The sequence below is a fragment of the Microcaecilia unicolor genome, chromosome 1 (assembly GCF_901765095.1).
Source record: "Microcaecilia unicolor chromosome 1, aMicUni1.1, whole genome shotgun sequence".
In the NCBI taxonomy this organism is placed as follows: domain Eukaryota; kingdom Metazoa; phylum Chordata; class Amphibia; order Gymnophiona; family Siphonopidae; genus Microcaecilia; species Microcaecilia unicolor.
In genome coordinates this window covers 300,819,804-300,840,013 of record NC_044031.1, presented here as the reverse complement: position 1 = coordinate 300,840,013, position 20,210 = coordinate 300,819,804, and the positions used below count along the sequence as shown (strand labels likewise).

General features: G+C 44.3%; 1 protein-coding gene across 2 annotated transcripts in view; it reads left to right on the top strand.

Moving 5' to 3' along the window:
* The window catches only part of LOC115460222, a 58,035-nt gene extending 41,896 nt beyond the window's left edge, over positions 1-16,139 (top strand). For both annotated transcript variants that reach the window (XM_030190035.1, XM_030190034.1), the window contains exon 5: positions 15,911-16,139. In XM_030190035.1, the coding sequence (XP_030045895.1) occupies positions 15,911-16,047 (137 nt within the window). In that variant the 3' untranslated portion in view covers positions 16,048-16,139. The remainder of the gene's footprint in view (positions 1-15,910) is intronic.
* The last annotated feature ends 4,071 nt before the right edge of the window (positions 16,140-20,210 follow it).

The following is a 20,210-nucleotide window of genomic DNA, read 5'->3' as shown; positions in this document are numbered from 1 at the left end:
CTACATCACATCATATGAGTTTCACAGGTTCCTTCTACCTTTCATCCTGCCATCAGGCATCCATCCAAATTTTATTGCAGGTGTTTGCTTGGGAAGGGATGGACTCACTTTATATTGCTGCTATTACATTCTACTGACACTTTGAGAGAGTCCTGGGGGAACTGCCCATGACAGAGCTGATTGCTCTAGATAGGCCAGGGCTCATCCTATATAATAATTCTCACCTCCAACAGGATGTGCTTGGGACCGTGCCTGCCGGAAGTGGTTTGCTAGGCAGGCACACACTGACCTCAGTGACATCAGTGACAGACAATTTGGCAAAGCAAAACAATCTGAGTGCTGGCCATTAGGACACAGGGTAGATAGGAGAGTTTTAAAAGACTGAAGGAAACGAAAGTGTTAATGGGGGGAGGGGGGGGGGAAGTTCTGAACGACTGAAAGACATGAACATTTGGGAAAGGAAAACAATCTCAATGCTGGCCATTAGCACACAGGGTACATAGGAGAGTTTTAAAAGACTGAAGGAACCAAAAGTGTTCAGGGAGGGGGGGGGGGGGGGGGGGGGCAAGTTCTGAATGAATGAAAGAAATGAAAATTTACAAGAGGAACACAATCTGACTACCGGGCATTTGTACACAGGGTAGATAGGACACTTTAAAAAAAAAAATGAAGGACGTGAAAGTATTACATCTTGGGGGAGGGGTGAGGAGGAAAGCGGTGGGGTATCCGGATACAGGGCGTTAGGGCCACGGGGGTACATAGACTTTTGAAAGCCTTAAGGAACCCAAAGTGTGGGAAGGAGGAGGAAAAGGAGGGGAGGGAACGGGGTGAGGGGCATTAGGAACAGGGGAGGGGGCCCTGTCACACACTCTCATTCTCACACACACACTGTCACACAGACAGTCTCACTCTGTCACACACCCGCACATTCACTCTGGCTCTGTCTTTCAAACGTACACACTCCCAGGAAAACCTTGCTAGCGCCCGTTTCATTCGTTCCAGAAAGGGGCCTTTTTTTACTAGTGTGCTATAAATCCAGCCCTGGCCACATAGCTCTGATTCCAACAATCAAAGAGTGGCAAAGGAGAGAAGAGCTTTAACTTTTCTGTTAAATAGTTCCTAATTCTAAGGCTCAAGGAGGTAGAATGATTTCTCCCAAGTCAGAGCAGCAGTCCTGAATGGAATATTATTTTATTTATTTATCTTTTTCAGCACTTGATATACCGCAAATGATCCCTGAGGTGACTATGCGGTTTACAATTTCTATTAAAAGTACATTGCACTGGGGAGGAAGTGACGTCACGGCCCAAGATGGTAGTGTGATCGTGGAGCTCCGAAGGGGCTGATGTGAAAACGCGCTGGAAAACTTACCCTATTGGAGAGAGTACTGCAGCAAACGCATTGGAGCGCAGGTCCCGGGCTATGCCGCCCAAAAAATCGCTGGAGCAGTTCCGATTCACACCGGAACGAAGCGGGACGGCGAGCAAGGGGAAGGAGAGTTCGGAGCTGCGGGGAAAGAAAATGGCGCCGGTAATGGAATCCCCGGAACATACAGAGCGAACGGAGGACAGCCGGAGGAAGTGAGCATGATGCCGGCGGCTGTGGCTGGGCTACTGAAAGATTTGAAGGCAGATTTGCGGGAGTCAGAAAAGGACGTCCAAAGTGCCTTTAAAAGTACATTGCACACTGTCCCTAATGGGCTCACAATCTAAGTTATATATTGTACGTAGAGGGCTAAGTGACTTGTCCAGGGTCACACGGGAGCTGCAGAGGGATTTGAACCTGGTTTTCTAGGCTCTCAACCCACTCCTGTCAGGCAGCAGCGGAAAATCAAACTTGGCAACCCCAGGTCCACACCCGCCTCACTAACCATTAGGCCACTCCTCCATTCCAAACACCACTGGTGGTATTATTTAAGGCCCGATATTCAGAGCGAGTTAACCGGCCAGAAACAGCCAAACTGGTTAACTCGCGTCTCAGCGAATAACCAGTCATTTTCAGTGGCAGTTAACTGGTTATCGCTACTGAAAACATCCAGTAGCACCAAAAATAAAGCCGGAAACTGTTGGATGCGTGACTGGCTAATTCCCAATAATCGGAATTTAACTGACCCGAATAGGCCACATAAAAAGCAGACCTATCTTGACCTGCTAAGCCATGGCCGGTTAAGTTTGAATATTGACTTAACCGGTCATGTGATAGCCGGCGTTCAAAAACCTGGATATTCAATGCTGGTCACCGGAAACAGCTAGGCATCGAATATTCGGGTCAAAGTGCTGCCCACCTCCGGTTGAATATCAGGGAGTAAGCGTCCAAGAGATAGATACAGAAGCAACCATACAGCACAGGTCCGTGTTTTGTGGTTCACTCAACAAGAGTTTTTGGTTGTCACATCTGTTTCATTTGCATGTAAGGGTCTTACTCTCATGCCATTTTGACAGCTGGTCCTTTTTGGTGGAATGACCTGCCATTGGAACTTAGGCATAAGAGGAACTTCTTAAGTTTTAGAAGAACATTGAAAATGCTTTTATTTCAATCAGCTTTTGAATGCTGATTTTATGCCAGTCATTTTGTTGTGTTGGGTTTGTTTTCCTGATTTTGTCTTTCTTTTATATATGATTTGACTTTCTTTATATATGTGTTTGTACTCTGCTTAGACTTATTTGAAAAGTAAGTGGATTATAAATATATTAAATAAATAAAGGTGATGCAATGGTCTGTTTTAGAGATGTGCAAACATTTCAAACATTTCAGCATTTGTTAGATTCTTGTTAAGTGCAAAGTAGTGCACACTCAGGACGCAACCACCGGGCCCAACCCAGAACGCAGCCGCTGCTACTGCCCCTCACTCGCTTTCAGGCCTCCACCAGATCCCAGCGCCAGGCCCCCCCTTGGAGGCCAGGGAGGAGCAGACGCACTGACGCAGGGGGCACACTGGAGCAGGATACATCGGTGCATGTGCTCCTCCTCATCCTCTGGTGCTGCAGTCTGTCTTTCACCTTGCTCCAGTGTGCTGAGGACCGGTTCCTGATAGGAGCAGGAGAGAGACAGACTCGGGGTCCGGTGCCAGGCCCCACTTGGAGTCTGAGCCTGGGAATGTTTTCCCCCTTACCCCCCCCCCCTTCTCAGTGGCCCTGATCCTATGGCACACAATGCTGGGTTTTGGATTATGGGTCACCACTCAGGAAAGGATCTTGGACTTATAGTGGAGAATACGCTGAAATCTTCAGCTCAGTATTTAACAGCAAGTACAACATTCAAATAGAAGTTAGAACAAAGTCCTCAGTTTTTTCAGTATGTCTATATTAATTGATTATATTGTGAGCTCCCAGTTCTGTAGACTGGTCTTATCATGAATTGTAATCCACTCCAAACCTATTTTAAGGTGTTGAGGGGAATATAACATTAACATTATGGTCATGATGAACCCCAGGGGGAATGATCTGTTAATAAAGGAAAAACACAAAAGAACAGTTCTTTCTTAGAGTGGAATGGGTAGACATGAATTGCTTGTTTACTTGTTCCAAAATTACTAGGACTAGGGGGCATGCAATAAAGCTACAAAGTAGTACATTTAAAACAAATCAGAGAAAATAGTTCTTTTCTCAATGTGCAATTAAACTCTGGAATTCATTGTCAAAGACTGTAGTAAAAACAGTTAGCTTCGCGGGGTTTAAAAAAGGTTTGGTTAACTTCCTAAAAGTCCATAAACCATTATTAAAAATCCACTGCTTATTTCTAGGATAAACAGCATAAAGTCTATTTTACTGTTTTGGGATCTTGCCAGGTACTTGTAACCTGGATTGGCCACTGTTGGAAACTGGATGCTGGGCTTGATGGACCTTCGGTCTGTCTCAGTACGGCAACGCTTATGTTCTTACTGTCCCTTCATGTTTACTGTCTCTCTAGCATGATTTATATGCTGGGAGGGTATAAAAAAGGGGGAGGGGTGAAAGTGTCTGATTGTATATGTGTGTGCATGTTGGAATGATTGTTGGTTAGGAGTATCTAAAATCCTGAAAATACCCAGAGATGGATCTTGGTTTGTCACTCCTCCTGTGGATAAGAATTCACCACAGGGGATTTGTGAATTCTTCAAGTTGTTGTATTTGCACTGATACTATTTTTATTTTAGTCACTTGTTGTTCTGTTTCCAGGACAGTTGAAATGCAAAAAAATAAAATAAAATAAATTCTTTAGAAAGAAATGAACACTATCATAATATCTGCATAACAGCCAATGCTGGGGCCTCATCTTGAATACTGTGTGCAGTTGCCTCATCTCACAAATGATGTACTGGAATCAGAAATGGTACAGAGAAGAATGGTAAAGGGACAGACCACCTCCTTTATGAAGAAAGACGAAACAGCTTAGGCCTCCTCAATTTAAAGAAGAGACAACTGGAAAGGGATATAAGTAAAGGGATGCGAATTTAGATCAGGCCTTTTCAGTAGCTCCAGGCAAGGTACATTCAGGTACACACGGCTAAATTCAGCTACATAGGGCTTTTTCCTGTAGGGTTTACAATCTTATCCCCCCTGTTTACTAAGCTGCTCTAGCGGCTACTGTGCGTTAAAGCTGAAGCAGCCCATTCACTTTAAATGGGCTGTGTCAGCATTGCCCCATGGCAGCCGCTAGCAGAGCTTAGTAAAGGGGGGGGGGGGGGTAAGCTTGTACCTGAAGCAATGGAGGGTTAAGTGAGTTGCCCAAAATCACAAGTATTCTCTGCTTCTCAGCCTGCTGCTCTACCCATTAGGCTACTCTTCTGCTCATGGAATAGAATTAAGACTGTCCAAATTTCAGTTTTGGTGCAGATACTGGCCTGAAATCCATGTTCAGTCTTATTTTGGTTTTGGTCAAAAAATGCTTGTGCATTCTTATCTGGAACTTTTTCCGATCTGACGAAGAAGGGCAACCTTCGAAAGCTAATCAAGAAATTGTATTAAGTTATGTCCCAATAAAAAAGGTATCATCTTATTTTCTTTTCCATGTTTTATTTTGTTTGATTTCTATTAATTACCTTTAAAAGTGGACTAACACGGCTAACACACCTCTCTTATCTGGAACTGAAACTATGTGCGCAGTTCCCAGTCTCCTCCTGACCCAACTCCACCCTAGTGGGCCTACCTTGTCGTTAGTGGGTAGTGGGCGTGGGAGCATGCCAACTTGCTCCTGCAAATGGCCAGCTCAAGGTCAAATGGCTTCTGAGACTGCCACTGGCAGTCCCGACAGCCATTATGAGATTGGAACCGGCACTGAACTGAGGATTACTCCTGCCCATACCAGTTCCAATCTCAAAATGGCTGCTATAACCTCCAGCGGTAGTTTCTAGAGGAAAAGTCCATAAATAATATTATCCAGGTAGAGTTGGGAAAGCCATGCTAGAAGTGAGCAGAAGAAAGGGATGTATTCTTTAGGATTGGTTGGGTTACTTACTCAGGACTTGGACTGGTCCCTTCAGAAAGAGGATGCTGGACACCCATGGCACATCACACATATTGTCATTTTCAATGCCAAATTACACAAGAAACCAAATTTGTTTGGTTCAGCATTTTAGCATGTGCTATAATGCACACATGAACCAAATAACAAAAATTAAAAATTGGGAAATGAAAATTAAAATGTTTTCCCATGTTTATGAATTGTTTCTCAGTTTATTGCTCTGACAACTTCTAGATCACACCTCTTTGACACAGCATTAGCAAAGCATCAGAATTTAACATCATGTTCCTCTTTATAAGAACAGTTTCCATAGGAGACCAGCTTTTATTAAAGTAAGAATGACAATCCATTGTGTTGTTCTTGATTTATTCTTCTATTTTTAAAGTGGAATGTTCCTTACTTGTTTTTTGGAACTTTATTTTTTTTATTTCCACATATAATGGTTTTCAAGTTGGTGATAAACTACAAAAGTAGAGAGTTGTGGGAAGGAAGGAGTTTTATTTATTTATTTTCTAAGGACAAGTAGGATCACAAGTCCTCACATGTTGGTGACATCATTTACCAGAGCCCACATATGATATATCTCTTCAGCTTAGTTAAGCATTAAAGAGCCTTAAAAGGCACTCCATTGTGTACGTACATGGCTTCCTGCCTCAGGTCATTGGGCAGGAGGACCTCCTTGGTCTTTGTATTTGCATGGAGCTAGAAAGACTTATCCTGATCTCTTGTGAAATGTATTTATTTATTAATTTATTTTGTGTGCTTTGTTCCTCCTGCTGTCCCTACTGAGATTTTTCATATGTCTTCTTCATTCCGGTTCCATTTTCATTTACAATCACCCCTTGTTTGGCTCTTGGCAGTTTGGTGAGGCTTAGTTTTTCAAGAGTTATTTGATTTTGCTACTGTTATATTTTTTGGTGACATCTCACTGTGTTCAGTCTTAAAGCTTCTGGAACATAAGACCATATTTGGCATTGGCAAATACTTATTAATGAGCTTTCTACCCATTCCACTTGGGAAAGAGGATAATTATTTTAGTCCAAGTAATTCCTGGTCACACAGAAAACAGTGGTCTCTGTCTTATCCTAGGCATAAGGGCCTTGAACAAGTTTATGGTTTGAGAAAAGTCCAAGAGGTTTCCCAGAGTATATTGATCCCTTTCTTTCCATAAAGGAAACTGGTTAAATTATTGGAACGTAAAGATACATTATCCACATAAAACGCACCCCCGTAACCAGAAGTATCACATCACTATCAGTATTGCCTAGTGCCAACTCCACATTTATTAATTTATTACAGTGGTTTGACATAACACCATTAGCACCACAGTGCAGCACAACAGTTTACAATAAAAGCATTCAAGAAAAGAAAAAAAAAAAAAGAAAGAAAGAAAGTCAAATGGCAAAAGCAGAGTTTATCAAGAGAATGAAGGAGATGATACGCTGAAACCTTCTGCTCAGTGTGCTGCTGCGGCTAGGAAAGCGAAATAGAATGTTGGGTGTTATTAGGAAGGGTATGGAGTCCAGGTGTGCGGATGTTATAATGCCGTTGTATCGCTCCATGGTGCGACCGCACCTGGAGTATTGTGTTCCGTACTGGTCTCCGTATCTCAAAAAAGATATAGTAGAATTGGAAAAGGTACAGCGAAGGGCGACGAAAATGATAGTGGGGATGGGACGACTTTCCTATGAAGAGAGGCTGAGAAGGCTAGGGCTTTCAGCTTGGAGAAGAGACGGTGAGGGGAGATATGATAGAAGTGTATAAAATAATGAGTGGAATGGATCGGGTGGATGTGAAGCGACTGTTCACGCTATCCAAAATACTAGGACTAGAGGGCATGAGTTGAAGCTACAGTGTGGTAAATTTAAAATGAATCGGAGAAAATTTTTCTTCACCCAACGTGTAATTAGACTCTGGAATTCGTTGCCGGAGAACGTGGTACGGGCGGTTAGCTGACGGAGTTTAAAAAGGGGTTAGATAGATTCCTAAAGGACAAGTCCATAGACCGCTATTAAATGGACTTGGAAAAATTCCGCATTTTTAGGTATAACTTGTCTGGAATGTTTTTACGTTTGGGAAGCGTGCCAGGTGCCCTTGACCTGGATTGGCCACTGTCGGTGACAGGATGCTGGGCTAGATGGACCTTTGGTCTTTCCCAGTATGGCACTACTTATGTACTTATGTACTTATGAGAAAAAGAGATAGGGAAAAGATTTGAAAGGAGAGAAGAGCATGGTGAAGAGGAGAGAAGAGAAAAGAAAAAGGAAGGAGGAAGAGGCCCAGAAGGAATAAGGAAAGGAGGGGTGGAAAGACAAGTGAAGAGGGAGCCACAGGGACGATTCAGATTTCATACCAGACTGGAGTTATTCAAAGGCCAGTTGGAAAATCCAAGACTTGACTTCTCCCTTGATCTTAGGAAAAGGAAGACTTGAGATGGATATAGGCAGGCAGGGAGGGAGTTCCAGAGACAAGGACCACGATATGAGAAGGGAGAATCTCTGAAGATATCAAGATGGAGATGTGAAAAGGGAAGGAGAGAAAAAAAAAAGACCTGCATGGGGTGAGCAAAGAGCACAACATGACATATAAGGGGACAGAAGGAATGCTAAATACACAAGGGTCTGGGTAAAGAGTATCCTGTAAACCAGGGTTTGAATCTTGAATTTAAGATGAGCTAAGATAGGAAGCCAGGGTTCAAACCTCAGCAAGGGGGAAATGTGATCACAATGACAGGCATTATAGAGAAGCTTAATAGCAATGGATTGAACAAGTTGAAGGCACTTGAGAGAACTGAGCAGAAGACCATTATAACGAGCATTGCAAGAGATGACAAGAGAAGAATTCTGAGAATCTCAATATGCAGAGATGGGTTAGCTGAGTGAATGTAATACAGGGCAAAGGAGGATCAGAAAACTTCATCAATTTGAGGTTTAAATTAAAATTTGAGATATAGGGTAACTCCAAGAAAGCGGACTGTGTCCTGAAAAGGTAAATAGTGCCCTTTACTAGAGGGGGAAAAGGGATAGGGGAGCAAGGGTTGGGAAAGGGCATTGCTTCACATTTACAGAGATGATTATTCTGGAGCCAGCCAACTACAGCTTGGAGATAGGTCTGAAGAGGGCAATGTCTGAGGAAGATGAAGAGAATGAAAGTGAAGAGAATTTGGGTACCATCTGCACAGCAGTAGGAACTGCATCCACAGAATTGGATTATGAGTGGGAGAGGGGCAAAGAAGAAATCAAAGAGCCTTGTGGGATTCCACAGGTGGTAGGATAAGAAGCTGAGAGGGAGAATCTGTTATAAAATTGATATGATAAACCATCCAGATAAGAGTCAAACCAAGTGAGGACTTTATCACAGAGATGGAATAGGAAGAGAGCATGATCAACCAGCTCAAAGGCAGATGAAAGATCAAGAGACAAGAACAGAGTTGCATTGATTGATAATTCTTAACCTTATTATACATAGCAATTAGGAGTGATTCGGTACTTTGACTTCTGGGATGAAGGATGAGCAACTTATCCAGAAAAGGGGCAAACTGATCAAGACCTGATTTTTCTAGAATTTTGGAGAGAAAAGGTAGGTTAGAAATGGGCTAGAAGCTGAATGGATCAGGTAGGTCTAAGTAAGGTTACTTAAAGATAGAGATGATGACTGCATATTTCAGCAGGAATCCAGGCCCAGGTGTTTGACATTGCTGCCTTGATGTCTCACCACCATCTGAAACTAAACATGACCAAGACTGCGTTTCTTATCTCTCCCCCTAAACCAACCTCTTCTCTTCCCCCATTCTCTATCTCTGTGGATAACACTCTCATCCTCCCTGTCTCATCAGCTCGTAATCTTGGGGTCATCTTTTACTCCTCTCTCTCTCTTTCTCTACACATATTCAACAGACTGCTACAACCTGTTATTTCTTTCTCTATGATATCACCAACATTCATCCTTTTCTTTCTGAGCATACAACCAAAAACCTTATTCACACTCTTATCCCCTCTCACTTAGACTATTAAAACTTGCTTCTCACAAGTCTCCCACTAAGCCATCTCTCTCCCCCCTTCAATCTGTTCAAAATTCTGCTGCAGAACTTATATTCTGCCAGTGTCGCTATGCTCATATTAGCCCTCTCCGGAAGTCACTTCATTGGCTTCCTATCTGCTTCCACATACAGTTCAAATTCCTCTTATTGACTTACGAGTGCATTCACTCTGCAGCTCCTCAGCACCTCTCCACTCTTATCTCTCCCTACACTCCTCCCCAAGAACTGCGTTCATTGGGTAAATCTCTCTTACCTGTATGCTTCTCTTCCACTGCTAACTGTAGACTAGAGAATGACATGGGGACGGGGAACCGCAATAACCGCAGGGATGGGGACAGAGCTCTCGGGGATGGGGCGGGGACAGAGCCCAGAGGGACAGGGGACAAACTTTGTCCCCGTGTCATTTTCTACTTTGAAGCCTGTTAATGAATTGAACTGTTATTTATGTTTAAGTGATGCCTACAAAGATATTTTGATTTTTTGGAAAAACAAGCAAACATACTGGCCACAACTAGCAAAATGTGCATGGGAGCTCCTGTACATCCTGCTACCAGCACATCTTCTAAGAAGACAACTTCTATTCCAGGAAGGACTATGGAAGACAGGAGAGCTAGATTGAATCCTGAGATTGTTGATGATTTCTTATTTTTCCACAGATTGAAAAAAACATAACAGTGCTTTATAGGGCATATTTTCCCCTTCTAGGAATGCCCTCCCGCGGGAGGTGGTGGAAATGAAAACGGTAACGGAATTCAAACATGCGTGGGATAAGCATAAAGGAATCCTGTGCCGAAGGAATGGATCCTCAGGAGCTTAGTCAAGATCGGGAGGCGGGGCTGGTGGTTGGGAGGTGGGGATAGGGCTGGCAGACTATACGGTCTGTGCCAGAGCCGGTGGTTGGGAGGCGGAGTTAGTGCTGGACAGACTTGTACGGTCTGTGCCAGAGCCGGTGGTTGGGAGGCAGGGCTGGTGGTTGGGAGGTGAGGATAGTGCTGGGCAGACTTATACGGTCTGTGCCTGTGCCAGAGCCGGTGGTTTGGAGGTGGGGCTGGTGGTTGGGAGGCGGGGATAGTGCTGGGCAGACTTATACGGTCTGTGCCCTGAAGAGCACAGGTACAAATCAAAGTAGGGTATACACAAAAAGCAGCAAATATGAGTTATGTTGTGGGCAGACTGGATGGACCGTGCAGGTCTTTTTCTGCCGTCATCTACTATGTTACTGTGTTACTATGTAACTACCCTTCTCCATTGTGAATACTGCCCATTTAACCCCACTGTTTCCTATCCTTTAACCAGTTTTTAATCCACAATAGGACATTTCCTCCTATCCCATGACCCTCCAATTTCCTCTGTAGCCTTTCATGAGGTACCTTGTCAAACGCCTTTTGAAAATCCAGATACACAATATCAACCGGCTCCCCTTTGTCCACATGTTTGTTTACTCCTTCAAAGAATTGAAGTAAATTGGTCAGGCAAGATTTCCCCACACAAAAGCCGTGCTGACTCGGTCTCAGTAATCCATGTCCTCGGATGTGCTCTGTAATTTTGTTTTTAATAATAGCCTCTACCATTTTCCCCGGCACCGACGTCAGACTCACCGGTCTATAATTTCCCGGATCTCCCCTGGAGCCTTTTTTAAAAATGGGCGTTACATTGGCCACCCTCCAATCTTCCGGTACCATGCTCGATTTTAAGGATAAGTTGCATATCACTAGCAGTAGCTCCGCAAGCTCATTTTTCAGTTCTATCAGTACTCTAGGGTGAATACCATCCGGTCCAGGAGATTTGCTACTCTTCAGTTTGCTGAACTGCCCCATTACGTCCTCCAGGTTTACCGTGACGTCAGTAAGTTTCTCCGACTCGTCCGCTTGAAATACCATTTCCGACACCGGTATCCCACCCAAATCTTCCTTGGTGAAGACCGAAGCAAAGAATTCATTCAGTCTCTCCACTATGTCTTTGTCTTCCTTGATCGCCCCTTTTACCCCTCGGTCATCCAGCGGCCCAACCGATTCTTTTGCCGGCTTCCTGCTTTTAATATACCGAAAAAATTTTTACTATGTTTTTTTGCCTCTAATGCTATCTTTTTTTCGTAATCCCTCTTGGCCTTCTTTATCTGCGCCTTGCATTTGCTTTGACACTCCTTATGCTGCTTCTTGTTATTTTCAGACGGTTCCTTCTTCCATTTTCTGAAGGCGTTTCTTTTAGCCCTAATAGCTTCCTACATAAAGCTCCATCTCTGGCTGTCTTCAAATCAAGGCTACAAGCCCACCTTTTTGATGCTGCTTTTAACTCCCAACCTCTATTCACTTGTTCAGTACCCATGTTTTATCATTCCCACCTGAGTAATTCCCTTATCCCTTATTTGTTCTGTTTGCCCTAATTAGACTGTAAGTTCTGTCGAGCAAGGACTGTCTCTTCATGTTGTGTACAGTGCTGCATATGGCTAGTAGTGCTATAGAAATGGTAAGTAGTAGTAGTACTTCCATGATCGGGGGCACATAGCCTTGAAATACATTTCCTTGCAGTAAGGCAAGAACATAGGCAAAGGTGGAGGGGCCAACTTCAAGAACCAAGATGCAGGCCAAGGATCCAGAGAAGAGGAAGGGCATAGATAGAGGTGAGTTTATTTAAGGAGAGAGGGTAAAAGGATGGAAAGCCGCCCAGTTGGATACAAGAGTATATTGTTAGGAGATAGACAGAAGGGCACAAGAAAAGGAAAGGTCAAAGCTGGAGAAGTACTGAGAGAAGTTAGATGCCGAGCAGGAGGAACAAAGGGTGAAGTGAAGAGATGCAGTTTTGGATTGCCAGACTGATTTGGTGCTGGAGTCATTAGGACTCATCATAAACTATTCAAAATCCCACTCAAAGTTGTCACCTCAACTGACATTCATATCAGTTCTGCTAGGTATGAGGCAGGCAAACCCCCTTCTCCAACAAAAGAGAAAAAAAATCAAATCTCTTTTTTGGTGTCTGTAGTTCAGGAGATTTTATTGTCAGCTGATATCTGCATGGGGTATGCTAAGGTTGCTGATGCATATGATCTCAACAGCACTCAGAATTCCCTTGCCATGACTCAGAATGAGATGAGCCCAGTGAATCTTGCTTTCTTAGGCCACACAGAGCTCAGATAACATAATCTGCATCAGCAAACCTCTCAGCAACTCTTTGTCCTAATGGGCGGATCAATCTGATCTAATAAAGGAATTCTGATCAAATTCTTCCTGTGCAAATTGTTTTCACCACAGACGCTTCAAGTTGGGCTGGAGAGCCCACATAGTTGGGTTTCACACTGAGGGTCTTTGATATACTCAGGAGAAATGTCATCAGATGAATATTATGGAGCTAAGGGTGATATGGTATGCTGTAAGAGCTTTCAGAGATCATTGGTCAACAAAATCCTAGTCAATAACTGAGGAATCCTATGTGATGACAGGAAGCAGGAAGAAGATTTACTAAGCCATAGAGACTTTAACCTATGTGGGTTCCTATAGATGATAACACCCAGTTGTGAGAACTTATATCCTTGCTGTACATGGAGAACACCTGCTACAGGTAAGTAACTTGTGTTTTCTCTTTAACTACCTGTGGACTGAGAAAATGACCAGAAGGATGATGAAATCTTTCCTTGTCATGTCCCATTTCCACTAAGAATGAACTTCTAAAGAGGCAGGAAGCTGGGAACCTATAAGCTTGTGAAAAGATGAGGCTAAGAAAAGAGAATCAATGCTCAACTGGCTATATTCTCCATTTTAAGTTAACTGAAAAAGAGCCACTATCAAGAACATAATAATAACCATACTGGGTCAGACCAATGGTCCATCTAGTCCAGTATCCTGCTCCAACAGTAGCCAATCCAGGTCACAAACACCTGGCAGAAACCCAATTAGTATAAACATTCCATGCCATGAAGCCCAAAGCAAGCAGTGGCTTCCCCCATGCCCACCTCAATAACAGACTATGGCCAAACCTTTTTTTTTTTTAATCCAGATACACTAACTGCTGTTACCACATCCTCTGGCAGTGAGTTCCAGAATTAAGTATTCTTTGAGTGAAAAAATTATTTCCTCCTATTTGTTTTAAAAGTATTTCCATATCATTTCATTAAGTGTCTTTGGTGTTAGTACTTTTAGAAAGAGTGAAAAATGGATTCACTTCTACCCGTTCTACACCACTCAGGATTTTATAGACCTTAATCATATCCCTCCCTCAGCTTTTTCTTTTCCAAGCTGAAGAGCCCTAACTTCTTTAACCTTTCCTCATATTGTTGCCTGAAGCACAACCATTGTAGAAAGAAACCACCCTAGCTATTCTTTATATGAAATATAGAGAGTACGTTTCTGATGTGTAAATCACACATTTTCTGTGTATTAAATACTGTTTCTCATTCAGAAATGGATATTTATAACATTACCTGCCCCAGTAAAGTGTTCCTGGGGTTGGTTAGCATTGGCACATATACCCCTCGATTCTATATATGGCACTTAGTGGTGTAGGATGGGAGGGGTGGGAGGGGCGGTCTGCCCCAGGTGCACGCCACCAGGGGGGGGGGGGGGGTCGGCTCCGCTGGTTCTCTGCTCCCTCTGCCCCGGAACAGGTTACTTCCTGTTCCGGGGCAGAGAGAGCAGGGAACCAGCAGAGCCGATGCAGCTCCCAGCGGCGTGCACTCGGGGCGGACCGGCCCTCCCACCCTCCCCTTCCTATGCCACTAGGTAAGAATGTGTGCCGAGGAGGGGGGTGTCGATGTGCCGAGGGGGGGGGGGGGTGCGCAGCGGCAAATCACCCCAGGTGGCAGCCACCCTTGCTATGGCACTGGTGCACACACAAATTTGGATGCACGTCCAATTTGTCTGTGCCACTTAACTGATTAACAAGCCAATCGGTACTGATAATTAGGTAATAACAGGCAATTATTGGCACTAAATGGCAATAATTAGAATTTACATGTGCATCTTTTTAGGCGTATTCTATAAAAAGGTGTGTGTAAGTTCTAGTGTGAAGATCCAAAAAGGGGGCATGGCCATGGGAGGGTGCGGGGTGTTCCTAAAATTTATGTCTGTTGTTATAGAATTAGCGGGATCTGTGCCTAATGTACATGTGGGGATTTACACCAGGGTTTTATTGGTGTAAATGGTCGCACCTAAATGTAGTTGTGATTCCCGATGGTAGGCACCGTGCTTAACTTTAGGCATGGTTTATAGCAGTGTTTCCCCAAGTCCAGTCCTGGAGTGCGCCTTGCCAGTCAGGTTTTCATGCATATTCATTGTGGATATCCTGAAAACCTGACTGGGAAGGGGGTACTGCAGGACTGGACTTGGGAAACGCTTGTTTATAGAATAGCTCTAAGCGCTATTTTTTTGTGCCATTTATAGTATCTAGTAAAGCTTTCTCTGAGTGCAATTCTATAACTAGGTGTGCACTTTGCATGGGCTGTAAGCCTATTCCATAACAGCTTAACTGCTGTTATAAAATACTAGCATATGTTGTCACCAACACACCTACATTTAGGTGCTAACATTTACACGGTTTCGGTCCTCGAGTGTCAGTGCTCCGCCCTCGACGTCATACGTTGTGACGTGAGGGTGGGACTGACACTCATGGCCGAACGGATATCTATGCCACCTCAAGTTTCCGACTGAGGCTTCATTAGAATGTTCGCAGTGCGTTTTATATATAGAGATTTGCAATATTTTAAAATATTTTAAACTGCATATTGGTTCAACTTATCTTAAAGCAGGGCATTGTCAGAGGGGGACATGTTGTCTGACACATTCATGTTTCACCCCCCCCCCCCCCCAGCACAGAGACTTTACATGTAGGAGCTGAGCTGGCACTATTGATATTTTGAGGGGACGGTCCTTGAGACAGCCCTGGGGGAGCGAAACATGATTGTGTTAATAAAATCTAGTGGTTTATGCAGCGGGAAAGTGGAGGGACGTTTCTAATAACTTTGGGTTCAAAACACTCGAGAACCGATGAGGAGGTGGGTGCAAGAAATCCTTGCATCAGTGTAAAATCATTGGCATGGTGCACCGCTGAGGTTTTCGGTGTTCTGTTAATTTGAGTGGGGAAAAACAGGTATCAAGACAGTTCTAAAATGCCAGGATTGGTTTGCTCCTCCTCCTTCTGAGCATTACCTCACTTTGCAGTAGGGTAGCCTATAGGCTCCATTTTTTGTTCAGAACCTGCTGAGCCAGCCCTGGTTTTGCCCCCACTCTATGTCTAGAGAGATAGCCCTGCTTTTACTGAATCTGCATTATACCCTGGCATGCAGTTTGGGTAAAACCAGAACTGGATCACTGGAGCCAGTTAGCAACCCCACTTGGTTCAAGAGGTGAGCCAACATCATCAGTCTTCAACATTTCTGCTTTTTAAAATGTTCGCTTCCAAAAATTGTCCTGATTCTTGTTTTTGTCTTTGTCTGAGCAGTGTACGGCCCTGTCCCTCACACCCTGTCTGAAGAATGGGTCGCCATGCAGACAAAGAGGATGATTGACATGAGAGTCAACCCTGTCACTGGATTCTCTTCTCATTGGGACTATCAGAAGAATGAGTGGAAAAAATGACTCCCAGCAGAAAAGCATGTCTCTTCCACTGCAATATTTTAGTTAACTCAATATTACAATACAATAAACTAAGTATTTTAACATGCAAAAGAGGCAGCAGTTCTGCATTTTCTAGACTCGTATTACTTAGAAACATAAAAAATGTAGGTCAATAAACACCATATGGCCTATCCAGTCTGCCCATCCATGCCACTTACTTCTCCCTATGACTCCCTATGTACTTTTCCCAAGCTCTCTTGAATTCAGAAACTGTTTTCATCTCCACCACTTCCACTAGGAGGCCATTCCATGAATTCACCACTCTTTTGGGGAAGTAGTATTTCTTCAGGTCACCCGAGTCTATCCCCTTTCACCTTCATCCTATGACTCCTCGTTCCAGAGCTTCCTTTCAATTGAAAGAGACTTGTCTCCTGTGCATTTATGCTGAATAGGTATTTAATTGTCTCTATCATATCCAGGGCTTTTTTTTTTGAGGGGGTACTGAGTACCGGCACCTTTTCCATTGTCTGCTAAAATTGACCCATGGACCCCAAGTTTTAATGAAAGAACTCAGGCTCTACACACCAATTCTGCCTTGTCACAGATTCTGTGACTGGTTGCAGGGGGCCTGGCTATTGTGGGATGGGTCCCTCAGTGATCACCCCGCCCTTAAAGGGTGGCCTTGCATTTGAGTACCAGCACCTTTTATGCTAGAAAAAAATACACTGAGCATATCTCTCCTCTCCCACCTATCTTCCAAAGAATACATATTGAGATCTTTAAGCGTGTCCCCATTCGCTTTATGCATATTTATAAATTGCACATTCATAATATGCTCCAGTTATTTAACATAGCAGGGAAGGAGCAGATAGGAGGCAACTGCTGTCCCCTTCATCTACCCACCTACAGCTTATCTGGCAATGGAGAGAGGCTTCAGGCTGTGGTTGGTGGGGCATGGGAGTGAAGCCAAAGTTGCAGCTACTAAGGGCAGGTGGGATGGTGCACCCCCCTCCTCAAAGCTGCAGCCTTAGTCTCTCTCTATTGCCCACCTGCTTCCAGCAGATGCAGTTTCAACTTCTCCCCACTGCTAGTCCCATCCACTCCCAGAGAACAGTCACTCTTCATCACCTACCCAGCCACCCAAGCAGCAGCCTTGGCTCACATCCCCATTCACAGCAGTAGTCTCAGAATCTCTCCTCTACCCTCCCCCATAAAACAGTAGTTTCTCTCAATCCCCACTTCCCCTCTCCCCCCCCCCCCCCAAAGAAACACAGGGCTGATGAAGAATCATCTCCACAGCAACAATACTCAAGCGTTGCTTCTGTGATTGCTAGTGCTCCAATCCTCCTGATCATGCGTGCTGCCTCCCCAGAGTGGATACCCCCAACGTTCTCTCTCTCTGCCTCCCCACAGCACACACATGCAAACACCCACCCCCATAGCTCTCTGCCTGCCTGCCCCCAGTGTGCACACACAGGAGTTAATTTTTCAGAATTATTGGGGTTGTTAATCCCATCACAAATGATCCCTCCTTTGATAAAGTGACCTTTGCTCAATATTGGGGGTGCTCATGCAGCCACAGAGCTAGCACCTATGCACACGTACACACCACCATAGCTCTCTACCTCCCTTCAGCAAACACACAAACCCATACATCTGTCAATCACCACCCCATATACCCTCCTGTGGTATATTCTCCCCTGGTAGCTGTCTCCAAGTGATGACCTCCCCCCCCCCCCCCCCCTCTGAATTCTCAATACTTCTCTCCAGCTTTTTATTTTCTCCATCTGCACATACCTCGCCAGCACACTTGCACCAGTTTGTGCTACCCCCTCCCAGCAGCACAGATGCCCAGTTTGCACTCTCTCACCCCCAGCAATACTAGAGAAACAGAAAACAGAAATGCAAGATATCAGGGATGCACATAGCCCAAAGTTGACATAGTCCAGTTGATAAAATACTTTTTCTACTTTTGTAGTCTGAGCATTTTATATTTTTCCATTTGATTTGATCTGCTTTTTCTCTGTTTTGCCTGCCTTTCCAGGGTCTCCTATTTGACATTTATTCTCTCTCCATGTCTGCAATCCATCTTCTCTCCGTGTCCCTATCTGCATCTCTTTGTCCCTGCTCCTCACCATGTTCTGCAACTGCCCTCTTAGTGTCCCTTTCCTCTCCTTATATTCATCATTGCCCCCTTTGTGTATCTGTTCTCCCTGTGATCAACAATGCCTGTGTTCCTATCCCACCCCTTTTCCAGCATTGCCTTGTCCCCGTCTGTATGCTTAGCCCAACATCTGTCTGTACCCTCCCCCTCTCTTCCCTTCCTCCCACACCCCTGGCCCAGCATCTCTCCCTCTCTTTCCCCTGCCCCCTCATGCCCTGGCATAACCCTGTCTGTGGATCCAGCATTTCTCCTCCTGTTTCCCCCCCCCCACCCACTTCAGTCTCTGTCTCTTCCCTCCCCTAGTCTGGTCTCTCTCTCGCTCTATCCCCTCTTGTGCTTGAACTGCCCAGAATGGGAGCATATCTGTGTCCCTCCAGCCCAGCACCTCCCCAGTTCAGCACATCTCCATGTTCCTCTAGCCTCCTCCAAGGTCAAGCACATCTCCCTCTCCCCCCCCCCCCCCAGTACTACATATCCCTCTAGCCCTTCCACCCCAGGGTGTAGCACATCCCCATTTCTCTCCTGATGAGTTCAACATATCTTTCTCCCTCATCCCCCCCCCCCCCCCACCTCGAGTCTCCCTCATCTACATACCTCCTGGGTCCTTGAAACTACCACTGATCTCTTGCATTGTCAGTGGCAACCATCAAGATACACTGCTCTGGCCGTTGTTGGGGCCTTCTCTCTGCCTTCTGTGAGGTAACTTCCTGCTTCCTCATGAGCGGGACCTAGCAAAGGGAAGGCTTTTTCGATATTGTTTATGAAAATGTTGAGAAGACACCCAAGTGGCTGGCTCCTTGGTTCAGGGAGTATCACTGTGTATAGTGGCATCACAGATTTTTCTATTCAGGCTTGCTGCTCTGCAGAAACAACTTGCTTGATCCTAGAAAGGGTAGGAGACTACAGTTGTTATAAGCTGCCCGAAGAGGTAAAGGTTACCATTCAATAGAGATTTTTTTCCCCATTGGCACTGAGTGGGGAAACAGCCCAAAAAAGCCAGCATTGAGGAATCATTTTGAAAAAACATCCTTGGCACTTGGGGCTTGCAAGAGTTCCCTATGCCAACCTGGTACGTTGCATGTGTTAAACAATTCAGACATGGAAGATATATCTGTCATTAGATATACTGCATTACAATATACTATGGGACTGATATTTAAAATGATTTAAACAGCCAACCTGAAAACAGCTATTTTGGGGGCGTTCCAGCAGCGTAGTCACTTGGATGGTTAAGTGCTAATATTCAGCACTTAACAGGCCAAGGTAACTACATAAATAAGACCATATAAAAGTCAGTCTTACCTTTTGATTCACCATAACCGGTTAAATACTGAATATCTCTCTTAACTGGCTATGTTTTTGCAGCTTCCAAAGACCCAGAAATTTAATGCCAGTGCCCAGCATTTAAGTCGGTTAGGTATTTTAGACAACTTTCGGCTTCCATTCCATATCAGGCTGCTTCCTTGTGGAATTCGCTTCCAGTAGCAGTTAGCTCATTAATTATTTGTTTTTCTGTAAGCAACTTAAAGCAGTGTTATTTGAGCAGTCTGTGGGTTGATGTAAAGTTTAGATTATTATGTGATTTATTGTATATTCCCAGTTTAATACACGGTTTAAAAAAAATGTTTTGTGATCCGCCTGGCACTGAAGAGAGGAGGTTGCAGAATATAAGATCAATATTTATTTGCATTTGTATCCCATTTTTTCCCACCTATTTGCAGGCTCAATGTGGCTTACATAGTACCATAATGGCAATCGCCAATTCCGGTATAAGTACAGAGTGGTATTGCATTAAAATTCATGAGTGACAGATTAAATTAGGTAGTCAAGGAGGGAGAGGTAAGTTTTGTCCAGTTCTGGCATAGGTTTCGTTGTGTTACAGGGTTCAGGTTGGATCGTTACGGTATGTCTTTTTGAACAAATTGGTTTTTAATGATTTCCGGAAGTTTGTTAGGTCGTTCATTGTTTTCATGACGTTTGGTAGTGCATTCCATAGATGCATGCTTATGTATGAGAAGCT